The sequence below is a fragment of the Pyrgilauda ruficollis genome, unplaced genomic scaffold (assembly GCF_017590135.1).
Source record: "Pyrgilauda ruficollis isolate IOZ18807 unplaced genomic scaffold, ASM1759013v1 scaffold15, whole genome shotgun sequence".
In the NCBI taxonomy this organism is placed as follows: Eukaryota; Metazoa; Chordata; class Aves; order Passeriformes; family Passeridae; genus Pyrgilauda; species Pyrgilauda ruficollis.
The window spans coordinates 18,394,350-18,412,280 of NW_024513654.1; the positions used below are offsets into that span (position 1 = coordinate 18,394,350).

At 41.9% G+C, this 17,931-nt stretch overlaps 2 protein-coding genes across 3 annotated transcripts; one reads left to right on the forward strand and one right to left on the reverse strand.

Annotated features, from left to right (window-relative positions):
• The first annotated feature begins 2,997 nt into the window (after positions 1-2,997).
• On the forward strand, positions 2,998-10,922 carry LOC121350139 (cytochrome P450 2H1-like). Of its 2 annotated transcripts, none has more exons than XM_041461195.1 (9): positions 2,998-3,174; positions 4,298-4,460; positions 5,310-5,459; positions 7,173-7,333; positions 7,552-7,728; positions 8,156-8,297; positions 8,582-8,769; positions 9,239-9,380; positions 9,878-10,922. In XM_041461195.1, the coding sequence occupies exons 1-9, from the start codon at positions 2,998-3,000 to the stop codon at positions 10,057-10,059; spliced, it is 1,482 nt and encodes a 493-aa protein (XP_041317129.1). In that variant the 3' UTR covers positions 10,060-10,922. The 2 variants fall into 2 exon arrangements, with proteins under 2 accessions (XP_041317129.1, XP_041317130.1); XM_041461196.1 differs by lacking the exon at positions 9,878-10,922 and adding an exon at positions 9,551-9,642.
• Positions 10,923-13,800: 2,878 nt separating this feature from the next.
• On the reverse strand, positions 13,801-17,424 carry BLOC1S2 (biogenesis of lysosomal organelles complex 1 subunit 2). Its single transcript, XM_041461241.1, has 5 exons — positions 17,303-17,424; positions 16,402-16,518; positions 15,457-15,576; positions 14,854-14,958; positions 13,801-14,334 (listed from the first exon to the last, which is right to left on the reverse strand). Exons 1-5 carry the CDS (start codon positions 17,352-17,354, stop codon positions 14,303-14,305), a joined length of 426 nt encoding a protein of 141 aa, XP_041317175.1. The 5' UTR covers positions 17,355-17,424; the 3' UTR covers positions 13,801-14,302.
• Positions 17,425-17,931: the final 507 nt, after the last annotated feature.

Below are 17,931 nucleotides of genomic sequence, written 5' to 3' on the forward strand. Positions count from 1 at the left end.
GCTATCCCCCAGCCTGCTACTTGGGCTGGGGACAGAGGAAGCAGCCAAGAAAGCCTCAGTGCTGTGCAAGCATTGCTCAGCAGTAGCTAAAACACTGGTGTGTCCTCTCCACTGTCACAAATCTGGATCGTGGCACCACACCGGCTGCTGCGAGGGAGCCAGATCCAGTATGCCTGAGCAGGCTGTGAATACGCTTGAAGGGGCTGTTCTGGGGAGAAAAAGGTGTCTGTTTTCTCACAGACGTAATCTGGAAGACAACAGAAGCAAGTTGATTAAGTGTAGGTCCCAGATTAAAGGCTCCATGTAAACACAGGATGGGATCCTAGGAGCTGGCCCATTCATGCCACTAGGTACACCCAGCAAAGCAACAGCTTCCAGAAGGCATTCTAAGGAAGGCCTGGAATTTGAGATACTGGTTCATACAGCAGCATCCCACCCTGTCAATTCGAGCTTGAATTCACAGGTGGAGCCAGAGAATGGTGCCAATTTGTAACAGGACCAGAGGCCCCGGCATCTGCTTTCCTACCATACTGGGAAGAAAGCTTGGAAGAAAACAGAGTCCCTTAGGAACTTCCTGTGAACGTGAACTACATCAGGATGGGTCTTTCAGACCCAGATAAACCTTTCATACTCAAATAGCCTTTCATACTCAAATAAGCCCTGTCTTTCTGTCATCAGAGGTGACCCAAGACCTTTGGCAGTTAAATCTCTTCCTAGTTAAACTCATGGATCCCTCCAAGCAGCTCTGGCTTTATTCCCAACACCATTTTGAAACTCTTTGGGGATTATGTGAGTAATTAGATATATAATAAAAAAGCCATGTCTGGATGTGGGATGATGCTGCAAGCAAAGCTCTGCTTTTCCCATGCATTAGGCTTCACAGCAGTTGTTCACCCTCAGGGCTGCCAATAGAGGAATGCAAGGCACTTTATCTACAAAAGCAAAGGAAAAGAAAAAGAAAACAACTAGAGTTTTTCCTTTTTATGACAATAAAACTGACTGTTTTCAGCAATATAATTATCCCTCAAAAGCCTAGAAGGTTCCTTTCAATTTCACTCATCTGCCCACTTCGGGTTTTAAATACCCTCGTGTGCCATATTCAGAATAATGCCCATTGTACCAGAATTTACAGAATTTATTGCTGATAAAAAAAAACCCCATTAGGACCAGGAGAAATGAGCAGGGAATTAGAGTCATCTGCCTCAAAACAGATCCTTAGCAGACAGACATGTAAATCTGTATGTCTCCAGAGCCTTTCTTTGTAGTCAGGGAAAGCAAACTTCTTCAGTGGCTGACCCATTTCACAAAAATAAGCTCATAAGCAAAGTGAGATTACCTGTTTTCTGGAAGTATCAGTATTTCCCCACTAACAGGTGAGACTGTCAGCTCATTTGTACACCCATCTTTTTAATATCTGAATTTAAGCTGGATGTGTTTCTTTCCTCACTGTTGTAGAATCTGCTAGTACTCAGCTAACTGGGCTAAAGATAAAATCTACCCATCCTTAAAACCCATTTTGACAACTCAGTAGAGAACGAAGTGTGGTGTCTACAGTATGTCTGGCTATTTTTGTGCACATGAACACTCAAAAACTGATTGAACAAATGTGGACTCAACTCTAAGCCAACGAGTTCATGTAGGAAGACAAATTGCTTTCCATTACCATTATCAGGGAGACAAATAAGAGATTAAGATACATATATATTCTTATCAGATACATATATATTCTTATGTATAGGACATGTATTCTTATGTATGGGATATATAAGGTTATATGCATTTTAACACATCCTTACAGCATCACAGCATCTAAGGGGTCAGTAAGATTTTGGCTATGTGTCAAATGATGGAATGGAATGGGATGGGAAGAGTCTTGGCAGGTGGCAGAGCCTTTTTCTCTGACTGAAATGCTCCCTGACATGGTTGTTTGGGTGGGATACCCCTAATCTGACATTAGTTGTCTGAAAATCTGGATAAGCTCCCTCCCTAGAGTGTAAAGAGAAGCAGGCACTGCCAGAGGACACTGATGCCAATTTAATGCTCATCCATTGTCAGTAGGTGCTTTACAGAGACCGAGGCGTTTGAAGCAAAGAGCGGGAGAGTGGTCAGAGTGTGACCAGAGCCTATGGGGTGATAGGCAAAGGCTCTTCTGTGGGGCAAGACCTACCCAGGGAGCATCCTCTGCTAGGGGTCTGGGGCTGTAACACATAAAGCGTCTCTAAAACAGAGGGGATGTTGGGAGGGGGAGGAGGGAGAATAAAAAAGAGAAAGCTGTTCCAAACAGAACTGTCCAGAGAGATTTTGCTACAGAGAACTCATACTGAGCTTAGCTGAACTGATAGAGCATGGTGCTAATAATGTCAAGGTTGTTTGATCCCTGTAGGGGCCATTCACTTTAGAGTTGACTAGATGATCCTTGTTGGTCCCTTCCAACTCAGAATATTCTGTAAGTGTTCCACACTCTTCATTTTTCTTGCCAGCATTATCCACTGCATTTTCTTTGAGCACTGGCTTCATAGATCAGAGATAAACAGAGATAACCAATCTTCTTCTGCAGATTCTCATTCAGGATTACTTTAAGAGTAATGTCATGTCTCTTTCTTATTACACAGAGACTTCCTAAGGTAATGAAAGCTATGAAAGCTATTTCTTTTTTTATTCAACTAATACTTCCATTCCCCTTCTTAACCTAAAATTTTTACTGTCTTTTGTTGTGCACACGTTATCATCCCTTGTTTACTTGTTTCCTTACCAGGGCTTTGCTAGGTCTTAATTACCATGCTTTAGGACTATTACATAACTCACGAAGTCAGCTTTAGTGACATTCATTCTTATCATTAGCAGATTAATAAGTAAACTCATATCTCAACAGGAATGTCAAGGCACTATTTGCTAATTTCAACCATGTGCTTTGGCACCACAGCATATAAATAAACATAGATTTACAGGTCCAGCACCAGGCTTTTTTGACACTTGACTTCTCTTCCTTAGCCCACCATGGAGGCCCTGGGAGTGACCACTATTTTCTTGCTGGTATGCATCTCATGCCTTCTCTTTGTGACATGGAGAAGCAGATCTCAAAAAGGGAAGGAGCCTCCTGGTCCCACTGCATTCCCCATTGTTGGAAACCTGCTCCAGATAAACCCATGGAATTTGCCTGAAAGCTTGAAAGAGGTAAGGGACTGTCTTATTCTTTCCTATGTTTTCTTCATGGTGTATAAAACAAAGTTCAGTCCCGCTGTTCTCAGCTAAATTCACAAGCTTAATTTGCATTGACCAAATGTTAAACAGAAACAAAAGGTTTCCCAGATATACATGCTTATTAAGTCTATATATAATCACTTGTGTATATATATACGCATATATACACATATATATATATATACACACAATGTGCGTATATATATACACATATATATATATATACACACACACATATATGTGCGTATATATATACACATATATACATATATATATAATCAATTGCATATCAAAGTCTATATATTACAGGTGTGTATATATAAACATGTACGTCCTATATATAAATATATATGTCCCTATATTATAAGTCAGTCTATATATTGGCAGTTACCATAGTGAAATGAGTTATGTGCTGACCTCATAATTTGTACCACCGTACTACAGTTTGCAGTGGATTTGCAATCAAGGCATTGATGCTGTCATGGTATCATCTTCCTGTGCTCAATTCCTCACCATGCTGGCAACAGCCTGGCCCTTTTTGTGGGGAGAGCCCTGCTCCATTTTGCTGCCTCTGCTCCCTGGCAGATATGTAGGATCTCCTGGGAGTAGAAGTAGCAAGTGCAGAAATTGAAGTAAAAACGTTTGGAGGTGAATTGTGCTGTCTATTCCCTCCCCTGACTGATGTCACCCATCTGGCAAAAATACCCCTTTGAGAGACAGTTTTGCTGTTTGTGGTCAAAAACCCTTTAGGCATTTGCTTCCATATTGTGTATATAACTGATTTCAGAGCTCATGTAAATTGCTAATCCACTATGCCCTGCACAAAGGTATTCTAAAATGTTTTGCCAGCCCTGTGAAGGGCTATTTTCTTTTCTCAGATTTGGACTGGATACTCACCATTTCCATTCATATTTCCTATTTCTTGTACGATTCCCTCTTCCCTCATCTGTAACTCATAATTGAAAGATCTCTGCTCTGCTGTTAATCAATGTCAAGTCTCAAAAGTGTTGGGACAATGACACATCACCTCTCAGACCTCTTTGCTACAAACATCACATGGTTGTCTTTGTTGTAGTCATGTTGCTCTTTCCTACAGCTCAGTGAGAAGTATGGTCCTGTCTTCACGGTACGTTTGGGCCCACAAAAGGTTGTGGTGCTGTATGGCTATGATGTTGTAAAAGAAGCTCTGGTTGATCAAGGAGATGACTTCAGTGGAAGAGGCACTCTACCACTGCTTAAAAAACTCTTCCAGGGCACAGGTACATTCTTGGTAATGGCAGCATGCAAAACAGATGCTTTCAGTGCTTCAGAAACACAGCTGAGAGGGCAGTGCAGAGGGGCATGGTAGATTTTATTTTCTACTTTTATGCAGACAAATTAGGAATTAAAGGCAAAAAACCCAGCTCATTACTTGGACCCTTGAGTAAACTGGTCCCCTGGAGAAGTGTTTAAAGTCCCAGGATGGCTTCACTGAGTGCCTTTTTATTTCCAGTGTGCTTGAAGCTCTGGCTAAAATTTTGTACATGAAATGTGCCTCTAAGTTCTTACATTCATTCCCCCATTTCTGAAAATATTCCAAATATAGACACAGCTAAGGAACCAGCAAAAGGAAAGTCCACAGCACAACAAGAAAATATAGGCTGACCCAGTAAGGGCCACAGTCCAGATTAGGTCATGAGATTATTCAGTCAGTCCCTGGAATGGCATTCATAGTACATATTCCATGGTATTATATATATAGTGCAGTACCATTAGTATTGTCAATAATGATATGCTCTATTGCAGGTGCACAGCAGAACATTTGAGTGGTTATGTCAGTGTGAAGGCCTTGTGTCCAACAAGACAAATTCAGCGTTACTTCTTATTTACTTTGTAACGTAGTTTTTCTTATCCTGGGAATAAAGTCAGTTTTATTCAAGGGCTGTGACAGATGGATCAAATTTGTCACCTTCAGAATTGCAGAGAAGTTATTGTTTGGGGCAGATAGCAATTGCAGTGTAACTCCACAGATAGGTGTCTTTGCATGCTGAGTACTTACTGTGTAGTTCCCATTAAAGGGGAAAAAAACCTGTTTCATCATGAAGGTCTATTTTTCCTCCCTGTGTCAGGCATTGTGACCAGCAACGGGGAGATGTGGAAGCAGCTGAGACGATTTGCACTCACCACCCTGCGGGATTTTGGGATGGGGAAGAAGGGCATTGAGGAGCGAATCCAGGAGGAAGCTCATTTTCTGGTGCAGAGGCTCAAGAACATACATGGTATGCTAAGGACTTTGTGCCTGTTGAGACACTGTGCATATCTGCAATTGGAAAATGAGGAGTGTAGGGCTGCTTCACAAAATCTATGACCCAAGGAGTGGGTGTATGGCTGCTGTTTCTGCTCCCTGCTTCTGTAGGCAAAGTTATCAGTGGCTCAATCCAAGGCACTGTGACAGTATGGAGGATAAAAGTAGGAGACAGAGGCTTGGAGAGTACCTTTTAACATATTCTGCTTGAGGAACAAGACAGGAAGTGGCAAAAGGAATGGCTTTGCCACAGAGCCAAGGGTTGATGGAATTCAGCCGTGGAGACAGTGCTGGATGCTGTCAGGTAACCAAGTATGCTCTTCTTCACCTTGTCTCCTGCAACTCTATGTAAACAGATCTTGAAGAAGTAGGTGACCAAAGAACTCATTTGCAGATATTTGGGGTTGGGTCCATCTGAACACTAGACAATAGATCCCAGTATTGATGGGGCTGTCCAAAGGGAACAGGTATATAACCTGCTTCTGAGGGCAGGGTACAATGTTACCCACTTGATTTCAACATGTAAATGTTTTCTAGTAATATATAAGTCAGTGTTACTTCTAAATGTGTCCCCTGAGGATGGCACAGTACCGGCCACCCTTTTCATTGCTAGTCCTCAATGTGTGCCTATTCTGCAAGGGGGGGAAAGCAGATTGATCTATAAGAATGATTAAGCATCACTGTTTTCCATGGGCCAGAAAATTCAATCTGGCTTCTCAGATAAACATTCGTTTTACAAATCAGAGAAAACACTCCCACCTGCATTGCTTTTATCTTTTGACTATCACAGTAATATTATATTTCTTATGCCCTTATGCAAGCCTCTAACTCTGGCTCACCTTGTTGCAGCATCTTTTATTATGTATTAAAAGGTTTGACAAGCAAGATATATACAACCAAAAAGCATAAGACCATTATTTACCCTTAATGCAATTAATAAATAGATATGACTAGTGTCTTCTACATTCAGCATTAATATACTCACCACCTCTGAAATATCCACTGAGTCTTCTTCAATGGCCATGGAGTCACCAGTCAGGCAGAGAACTGGTGCTATTCTTCTTGGAATAGTCTGCTACCAAGTTGACATTTTCTCACTCTATGGTTTTCTTTCACGATTTTATACTTTTCCTCACCTTGAAACCTTGAGATACACCCTATCACTATCTGTAATTAGCTTTCCTTTCATCTTGGGTCTAATCTTGCTTTTTACTTGCACCATAATTCTCTGCATGGGAGTCATGCAGCTGTGCTATCAAAACTAGACTTTGATCACAGGCATTTGAACCCCAAGGAGGGGGTTACACTAATAAAGTTGATAAGGAGAGTGCAATAACCTAAAGACATGGTTCAGGCAAAGTCCCCATGGTTTCACTGGGATTTTGTGGGAATGTTTAGGTTGTTTCTAATAAACAGTCTATAAGACTGATAGGCATGTGGAAGTTGAAGAGCAACTAAGGCACTCAGACCAGTCTTCTGCTGAGAACAAGACAGAAGAGATACTTAAACCACTATAAGAATGAAATGAGTTCACTTCAAGAATAAGTTGGTAGGCCCTTCACCATCCTTTCAAAGGAGTGCAAAATTCTGGATCTCCAGAGAATGTGAAACTTCCTTGTAGTGTCAGAGGAGGGATTGATCCATGAAATACTGAAAGCAAGATACCTTTTTTTGGTGGTTGTTGCAGAGCAACCCCTGAACCCTAGCAGTTTCCTAATCCACGCTGTTTCCAACATCATCTGCTCCATCGTCTTTGGGGATCGGTTTGACTATGAGGACAAGAATTTTCTAACTTTAATTGACTGGATAGAGGAAAACAACAAGCTCCAGGCCTCTACACAAACACAGGTGTGTCTGATTTTATTTCGTATATTTGTTAGTTATTATAATATTCAAATCCCTGAACATAGTGAAACCATAAAGGAAATGGCCATAAAATCCTGAGTAAGAAGGACCTACTGTTCCGAAACAGTTTAACTGCCCCATTTTCATAGTTACAATCAGGGGAACATTTTAGTTTATTCACAATAATCAGAATGTGCTTTTTCATCCCTTTATTTTTACAGCTATATAATTTCTTCCCAACTGTCATGGATTATCTACCTGGACCTCATCAACAACTGATAAAAAATATTGAAAAAGTTGATAAATTTACAACAGATATTGTAATGGAACACCAGAAAACCCTGGATCCCACTTGTCCTCGAGATTTTATTGATGCTTTTCTTAATAAAATGGAACAGGTACTGTAAGAGTAGAGATTTATTGGATTATATGGAAACCACTACTTGAATGAGATTTTTTTTCTTTTATTTGTGATGGGGCATTGGGTTTTTGCAAATACAGAGGGGAACTTGCTCTTCATGACACATTGACTTCATTTTATCCTCTCCATTTTCTTATCAAGGATTTTAATACACAGAATTAACAGCATGAGCCAAAGCGATGAAAGCTGTAGACCAATCTGGTTAATATAATTCAATGCTCCTTCCATATCATAATATTATCTAGTAAACCTACCATAAATGCTGGTGTTCTGGAGAGTGAGTGTTGTATTTTTGAAAGAACATTAGATGTGTTCATAAACCTAAATTATGGGTACAGGATTTTTCTTTTTAGGCAAACTCCTTGGGTTTGTCATTCAAAACCTTCTCCCAAATCTTCCTGCAGGAGAAAGGGAATGATCACTCAGTATTCACCGTTGAGACCTTGAGCAGAACCACACTCGACTTGTTCCTTGCAGGAACAGGGACCACAAGCATCACAATGAGATTTGCAATTCTGATTCTCCATAAATACCCAGAGATAGCAGGTAATGGAAATAAACCATTTAAAACTTTTTAATAGGTTGTGAGATCAATTTGGACAATTCCTATCACTACCACATGAGGCAATAGTCCCCTGACTAAGGATTATGTTTTTGCAGTGTGGAAATGTGTGTAAGTCTTAACTGTCTTCACAAGAAGCAGATGTTAGTACAAAGTATAATCATATATTCCTGGCATGCTAAAAGCATATTTTGTTGTAAATATGGAGAGAGGTTCAGGTAAACAGATGGGGGACTTGTTCATTCAACATTTACTCATTTCTCAACAGAGAAGATGCAAAAGGAGATTGATTCCGTGATCGGCCGAGACCGAAGCCCTCGCATGTCGGATCGGAGCCAGATGCCCTTTACAGATGCTGTGATCCACGAAATCCAGAGATACATTGACTTCCTTCCCATTAATGTCCCACATGCTGTAATCAGAGACACCAAGTTCAGAGACTATTTTATCCCCAAGGTCTGTTACACTGTGTCCAAGAAAGGTCATAATCTCTTGAAAACCATGATGAGTTTAGTTCTTTGTATTTTATTTATTTATTTTCAAAAGCATTCAAATGTGATACTGAAATGATTTTTTTTTTGGGAAGGGGATTCTGGAAGTTATTGTGTCCAATCCCTTGTATTAGAAAAAAAAATAAGAAAATACTTTTGCATCCTCTGTATGAAGAGGGAGATATTTCTGGGGTTTTTTTTTCTCACATCAGTGTAAGTTGTAATTTATTTGGAAGCAATATTAAATATTCTAAACAGACTATTAAAATTCACTAAAAAACGTCTTTGCCATACCAATGGCACATATTTCATGCATTAAATGTTCATTTAAAACTAGTTAAACTTTGACTACCCTTCTGTTTAGCTCTGAGAACTTCTTAGTGCCTCCTTGCTTTAACATATCTCCATTATACCTTTCTTTTTTGTTAATTCAGGACACTCTGATATTCCCTGTGCTGAGCTCTGTCCTACATGATAGCAAGGAATTTCCAAATCCAGAAAAATTTGACCCAGGACATTTCTTGAATGCAAATGGTACCTTTAAAAAGAGTGACTACTTCATGCCATTTTCTACAGGTAAGACCTCTTGCTATTTCCGATCCTAAACCATCCTCTCCTGAAATCTCTCTGAAGATTTCATGGCCCCATCACCATTGTCTGTACAACGATGTCAGGTGACATCTTCTAGAGTCACTTCTGGGAAGCTCTAACCCCTGCACTACAGTTCCGCTGACTTCCTTTTTTAGCAAACACAAGAACTCCTCCAATGCCTTCTACAAGATGTGTATGAAGTGGGACTCAGTCATACAACTTGTCTCTCAAACCATCAAACAGCAGCAGAACTTGAGCAACCAGAGCCTTCAAACTGCCTTCACACACTTAGCATTCTTGTTGTTCTAGACCTTCACTTCCTAGTTTCATTCATGCTTCCCCAAAATACTGTAGTGCTGCCTCTGCATTCTGAGATGTCTGAATTTTCATGGAACTGTGGCTAAAATCAGTTATCAGCAAAGTACTCCACTGTGACTTTTTTTTTTTTGTTGTTGTTGTTGTTGTTGTTGTTGTTGTTGTAGGAAAACGCATCTGTGCAGGAGAAGGTCTGGCCCGAATGGAGATATTCATATTTTTAACATCCATCCTGCAGAACTTTACTTTGAAGCCTGTTGTGGATCACAAAGACATTGACATTAGCCCAATAGTCACCAGTCTGGCAAATCTGCCCCGACACTATGAGGTCTCTTTTGTTCCACGTTAGGCAAGTGAAGAGTTTCCAGCTCCCAAACTCATGAGTGCTCTGGCAGTGAGCCAGACAGTCATTCCCCAGTCTGTTGAGAATGAAACACCAGACCATTTGGTAGATAGTTTATGGAGAGAAGAGTGCTTAGAAAAGAAAATTGTATGGTGCCTTTATAATCACCACAGCCAGCTCTTAACAGAGTAGGCAATCACACAGGGAAGGACACAGTACCCTGTGCAAAATTACAGATTCTTCTCTGCACGTACCTCACCCAGCTGTGGTTCCTGTCTGGCTCCTGACATGCCAAGCTGTCTGCACTGGTTCTCCGAGAGCCCTGCTGCTGCTCCTATCACCTGAGGGGTTCCAGCAGGAATAGATGCTTGTACTACAGGGTTTTTACAAACTCTGCTTGAAGTACCTCTCCGTACTTTCAGTTTGTTTGTAATCTGTTTGTAAAGGCAAACATAAAACAAGAGGCTTTTTGTGTTAGATGATAATCTATAGAACTCTTTCCCCAATACTTACTGTCTACTGTGATGGGGATAGAGTTTATCAGTGACTGGGCAGACAGGTTATCCTCTGTAATTACAATGAGGGTTTGTGAAATTACAGTTTATACTGCAAAATAAAGAAGTAGTATACTGAATTGTTGCTTTCCTGATATTCCAGAACATCTTTTAGTGAAAAACCAGTGTCCACAAAGCTCATACTCCAAAATCTCTTTCAAGTCCTGTACACATCTGACTGCTTCATTTCACTCATATGAAATGTACTATGGCTTGAAGAATGAGCTGGTTAATGATCTATAAACGTCCATTCCTAATTTTGGATAAAGCTGCACTGACCCCGTGGGACCCATTAGAACCCCAAATGTGGTTACAGAGCTGTTCACTGGGGAGAAAAAGGACAAATTAAGTAATACCAGGATCCCCCCAAGTACCTTTTCCTAGATGAATGCCAGCTTGCATCTTCCCAATATTTTATGAAGTACATAAAGATCATTACAGCAATGTTAAATCAGGAAAAAATTAATAAATAGAGTTTATATGACTTGCCAAGCATATATGTACAGATCAATGGCTGGCATTTCCTGTCTTGAACACATTCCCATCAATGTATAATATATAGTGATTACAGTGAAGACAGAGAGCTGAATCTATATTATGTGGGAAAAGACAGAACTGTAATATTACCACAATGCCATTAACTGTTTATGTGAAACAGACTGAACTTGCTTCCTTTAAAAGATTAATAAGCTAGATATACTATGCATTACTAGCATGGTATTGCAAAGACAAAAAGCCACAAATTCCCCAGAATCACAGAAATAAATTCTCTCACCAGATAAAAAGAAGAAAGCACTGTACTTCCTCTTTAGCTGTGCCATGACTAAAATAGCCAAAACAAATGAGGGAGCAGCTTTCTTATTGCAGTTATCTTCCTTCATGCTGAGAAGTCAAGGAGGCAGCCAATGTAGATCAGCAAAACAACTTTAGCGCCTGGAGACTCCACCATGGTATGAAGTGGGCTTTGGGATTAGAGCAGGGCTAAAGCCATATGCCCTGATTCTGAACACTGCAGGCGTCTCCACAAAGTACTGCTCTGAAACTTGAATGACTTTGGAATAACCTGTTAGTGCAGCTGGGCAGAACCGTCTTAAGATGCTGGACAAGAAAAGAATTCTCCTCTGGAACTGAACGCTTCTGCTTCTTCTAAAAGAGCTGTTATTTGCTAGGCTGTAGGAATGCGCTTCCTAATGACAGAGTGGCAAAACTAACTTTTGTCCCCCAAAAAAGGAAAGAAGCCTAGAAGCTTCTCTCAACTGTTAGGTGGAAAGCCACCTTATAGGGACACGCCCCCTCCCAGCCGAGCGTGAGAACCGGATGTGATGTCCCGGAAGCGACCCCATCCAAGATGGCGGCGCCCATATCAGACACACTGCCAGACCAAAAAACAAATTATTATCATACTAAAAGATGTAATTCTAAAGATTCTGAAAAAGAGTTTAATGGACAAAGAGTCACAGATACCTAGCAGAAGATAAGAAAAGATGCAGTTCAAGAAAGAGAGTGAAAAATAGCATCAAAATTAAAAGTTTTTCCTGTGAAATACACAGCAAGTGCTACCTCTCGGGGACATTAGCAGCAAATCAATTTAGGCTGATTTTCATTCCCTGGTTTGCAGTTGCAGTCCACAACATCAAGAACTGCTTCAGCTCCAAAGTGGTTTGCAGACCATTCTGATGACACACTTTGCCCCTGGACTCTCATCCATCAGCCCTCCCTTTTCTGTTTTCCTCCTGTTCCTCCTTTTAAGAACACACTATTTTCTTACTCTATTTTCCACCAGAAAATGCTGCAAAGGAGAACTCTGAGATTTAACCTCCTTCTGTACCTCCTCTGGAATTTCTCAAGGATTCTCCAGGTGAAACATCTGAGCAGTAACCAAGTTGTGGCTTTGCTTTTGGACTGACTACACATTTCCCCAGTACAATGCTGTTCACACACACCTATGTCTCTTCCATGGTGCTGCTCTCCAAGGACATGCCATCCCTGACATGATGTGGATTCTACCAGTGACACAGAGGTCCCTCAGGCAGGGAGGGTAACAATTACTCAGAGACACAACTGAGAGCATAGCTGTCAGCTCTTAGCCCCACTGGAATGCCACTGTCACACAGTCCTTCAGCCAGCCAGGAAGTCCATCTCTAAAATTTCCTCTCAAAAAGAAAGTCCATTGTGGGACAAACCCTTTCTCTCATTTTTACTTCCTGGAGGTGGAATACTCAAGAGTTTGTGAAGGAACTCCCTATTTCTTACCTTTTTTACCTGAAAACACTGAGCACTTGGTGACAGTGCATGGCTAGAAGGATTTCCATCTTCAGAGCTCCTGGAGGTTTTCATCCTTGTAGTTTTAAAATGGCACTGTATTTTGTATACACAGAAAAGCAACTTTTTCAAGCGGAACAGGACATAGTCCATCCTGTGCCTTTCCTGTGGGATCAGTGGTGTTCCCCGCTGGCATGGCGCCTCCCTGTATCCCCCTGCGGTCCTGCCAGGTAACACTGTGAGCACAGAAATGCTATTTCTATTTCAAACCCAGGATTTTCCAAGTGATGGTGAAGGCTCTCAAAACTCATCTGCTTCATTCTTTTCAAAGAGCACTAGGGAAAAGTGTCTATCCTGACTAAATAGTGGCTGTACGCAGCCTGACAGCATGATGATCTTTATCACACTAGCACCTGACTAGACATTCTTTTGAACACTCCAAGTTTGAACCACTTCCTTCCTACATACAGTACTTGTACTGCCTTCAACTACAACTCACTCAAAAGCCAGCTTGAATTACTTAACGTTAACAGGTACAGAAAAAATATCCTTGGAGTAAGACAAATAACTGTTCAGTACAAAGGGCTCTGCCAAATCAGCAATTTGGAACATTGTTAACCTAGCAGAGAAGTACATTTTTGTGGTAGGCATGCCACTTCAGAAACTACTAGGATGAAAATTCACTGGTGAAGTAGAGAAAGAGTCTGCTAAGTCAACTGAGCATGTGATAAAGTACTACATCTTGAAACTTCACCAGAGGTCCAGACAGTCAAAGAATATAATTGCAAGAATACTTGATGCAGTTTCAAACATGGTCTCTTCTATCATCCCTAGTAGCTTGAACGAGTTTGTCTTTATCAACAGACCCCTTTGAAAAAAAAAAAAAACGGCCCATGTAATCCTTCCAAGAGAACTTGAGATTCCAGAGAAATATATTCAGCAAGTTTATTGTAAATTTGTAATTAGTCTCTCTATTTCAAACAGATAAAAGGGGACACCAAAATGAAGTGTTTTCAATACTCCACCCATTAAGTCCAAAGGTCCAGGTATCTTCCCAGCACAGAGCTCAATGAAGGAAAAATTGAAGTTTAGGTCCTGCTGCTACTAAGGGAAAATGTCTTTACAGATTACAGAAGACTTTCCCTAGACTGAGTATTTCATGTGGAAAACAGGACTAACACACATATAGCCAATATCGACATGAGTTAAAGACAGGCTTCTATTTTTCACTGCAGAACTGAGGCAACAGTACCCCTTGAGAAGAGGAAAATATTATTCAGCCTTAAGCCTGAATACAGCCTACCAATAGCTGGAAAATGTCCCAGTCTCCATGTCAGCTGTAAACCAAATCCTTGTCAACAGAATTGCTGTTGTGCAAAACCAGAGATCAGTCCGATGTGCTGCCCAACTCCAGCTTACAGACTATTGTAATTTCATCGTTTCTCCAGTTTTTTGTACTTGGCTTCTGCAGAAGGAAAAATACTATTTTAGTACTGGGTAGGTAAAAGCTTTGCATGCTGTAAGCTAACTTACTGTATCATTCACAATCCTTTTTTTCTACGGCATTTAGGCAGATATAATTGTATAACAATTTTTTTTAAGAGCCTGGTGTTAAGTCAGACAATAATATTATTTTAAGCCAAGAGGGTTTGGGTGGCTGGTGGAAGATTATGAATCCCTCAATTTGCAAGGTTAAACATCAGTCTTTAAATTATAAGTCAATGCCTACCATAAAAAAGAAATCAAGCCTCACTAACAAGCAGTAGTTTAACAACACCTGTACTAGTCCACTGTAACATAACTCATTACGCAAATCTTTTCCCAATGCTTATCACTTCACACACAACATTTGCTCAAAAGCAGCACAGGCAACTCTGCAGAGTTTGTCTGTTAAACAAAACAGCGTTTACTTTCCTTCTTTCTTTTTAAATCCTCTTGCAAGGCACTATGCTGCTAGGTCTTAACAGTGGAGGACGATAGTTACCAAGTTTTTTGGAATATGCATCCAATTTATAAGCTGCCTGCTCCAGAGCTGCGACCTGTTCCTCAATTAGGTCTATCTGTTCCAGATATGGCTGAAGATCAGCATCTTAAAAAAGCATAAAAGTGATATCTGTCAGTTCTCAGTAATGCACTTCAAAGAAACAGTTCACACTTGAAACACAAGAATTTATTACATTCTTCAGATAGGACAGTACAAAAGGTGCCCTCTCCCATCCCAAAATTAAGTGGTGACTCAGACAGCCATGTTCCAGGAAAATATTAAATGTTTAAGAGTACTGTCCAGTCTCTAACACAAGTAACAAGAGAACATGAATTAAAATAAGTGTTATTCCTATCAAATCCAGAGTCTGGGGTAAACCAGGTAAACACAAATTCAGATGTATTTTCTCTTACAGTAGTCTACAGAGTCTAAAGCTGTTAAGAAATACACAAGACTGGCATTGCATAGCAGCACACCTATATCAGTGAGTTTTCTTTCCTTCAGCACTAATGGAGTGCTAATGGAACCTTCTGACTCTAAGATGCTTTATTTCCCAAACAAGTGCACCAATCACGACACCCCTACCTTATTTGGTGTACTTACATTTTTGGTTTAAATCCTTCAGATTTCTACTGATGTTTATAGCAATATCTTTCATTTCTAAGTACTTCAAGCTAGTCAGCTTATTCATGTTTTCCAAGAGTTTGTAGTCTTCACTGGTGGCTTAAAAAAATATAAAGTATATTTTAATTAAAGGTGATGTGGTTTGAATTGTGTGAAGACTCTTCAAGAGGACAAGAGATTTCAAACCAACAGCCAAATGAAGCACAGCAGTTTAGATGGCAATACAGGTTATTGGCATACACTCTACAAAGAGATGACATTTTGTGAACTGCAAAAATCAACTGCACTGATGAATTTACTTCTAAACTTTTTTTGAAAAAAAATTACTAAGTCCTCATATTTCTATTTTTAATTCTGTCAGTTAGACACTTAAGTTTACAAAACTGATAGCACAAATTCAGACTGGTAATTTGTACCATATATCCTTCAAGTCTGCAAATCAGGAGTGATTTCAAAATTAGAGACTATGCAATTAACTTGGTGAGCAGTTTACTTTGCTCCAGTTAATTTTGCACATCAGTTTATTCTAAAGCATAAATGTTAGAAAACATGTATGATCCTTGCTCTCAAGAAAAAAATGACTCCACTATCTGTGATGCCTCCCTCCTACTCTGTCTTAACCTAGACCACTTTTGTTAGATTGACTTTCCATGTACAAACTTCTTTGAGATGAAAAAGAATTATTTTTAAGCTGCTGATATCACACTGAATTGTTCTGAAAAATATTTGTGCTATTCTGGGACTTCATTAAATTAATATAACTAATCTCAGTGTTGTTAGCAGCCTAGCAATGTGCCAAATTTGGACAGCCAAATTACCAGACACAATCGAAATAGTTACAGTTTTAACAAACTATCCAACAGATTTCTTTGAAACAAAGTGAAAAGAAAGAAGAACTTGCAGGTCAGTATTGCAGTGCCTTACCTGTCAGTTCACCTGTCAGGTAAGTGGCCATTTTGCTGAACATGTCTTTGCAGAGTTCATTGATATCTGCTTCTGCTGGCTCCTTAGCTTCCTCTGCAGTTTCAACAGCAGGATCCTCTACTCAGGGTAAAGACATTACAGGGTTAAAGCAAACTATAGCCAAGTCCGGAAGCACAACAGAAAGATTATAGGGTCCCATTTTTTCCCCCTTCAAGCTGCTATGGCTACTTTCCATGTAAATTGCCTTCTTTACACTTTACACTGTTAAGGGGTAACAAATCATGGCAGCTTCTTCGAAGTAGCACCAACATTATTTCCAAAAAATACTTCAGGGAGCATTCAAGAGACAGGCACCCTGCACTGACAAGTATTGGCCCCCCTCGTGTTCAGACAGGAAAGCCATTTGGGGAGAACTTCTGAGTGGCTGTGCATGGTGCTGCTGTTTATTTCTAGTCACTGACTCGGAAAAGAAGCACAGCTGCCCCAGCCCGCTTCATAGGGGCTACAACAGATCCCCACCTGCGGAAAGCCGCAATGGCCGCTTTTCCTCTCCAAACCCGTTTCTACCGCAATCTGCCCTTGTTCGGCCCTTTCCCGGAGCAGTCCGGCACCTCTTCCCCAACCCGGCAGACCGCTCCTTCCCCCGTCGGCGGCGTTTGCCGGCTCGCACACGAAGGCTGTCCGAGGCCCGCGGCTCCCTCCGACCGAAGCGGCGGCAGGGGCAGGACCCGGCGGGTCCCCAGGGCAGCAGCGGCAGAAGGTGTATGGCCCGGCCCGGCCCGGCCGGCACACGCCATCCCGCGGGCTCGCCAGGAGCTCCTGCCCGCGCCGCGGCCTCCCCGCACAGCGCCCAGCCGGCCCAGCCCCGCACCCCGGCCCCGCACCCCGTCAAGCCCCTTACGCTTGACGGGCTGCGCGCCGGCCTCGGGCGTCCCCTCCGCCGCGGCCGCCATGGGCACACAGCCGCTCCCACGGCCCGGAGCCGCCTCCTCCAGCCCGCGCCAGGCCCGGGCCCGCCCCGCGCCCGGCGCAAGGAGGAGCCCCGGAGCCTCCGCCCCTGAGGGGCGGCCCGGGCAGGTGTGCGGTGTGCCGGCACTGCGGGGACGCGGCTGAAGGAGACAAATACCGAGGTGTAAAACGTGGTACGAGGTTACTTTGCCCCAGCCGTTAAAGGCAGTGAAGCCGAACCGAGAGCGCCTGGTTTGTGCTCGATGCGGCTGTGCTGTCAGTACGATCGTTTCCCCCTTCCCACGCAACGCACCGCTCATTGCAAGAGCACCGGCAGGACCCTCACACCGCCCGCCCGGCTCAGGGGCTGCCGCCAGCCCGACCCTCACAGGAAAACTTCAGTCCTGGGTTTGAGGATGTCTTCCTTTGGCTTAGCTGATCCGCTTACCTCTGCAGGTCTTAATGCGATTTAAAAGCATCTCTTCTGCTGCTGATGAGGTGGCCAGGAGACAAGTAGTGGCACGATAGTTCTGTGGGGACTGTGGTACGTGTTGCTGTAGTTGCCACAGCCGTATCTACACA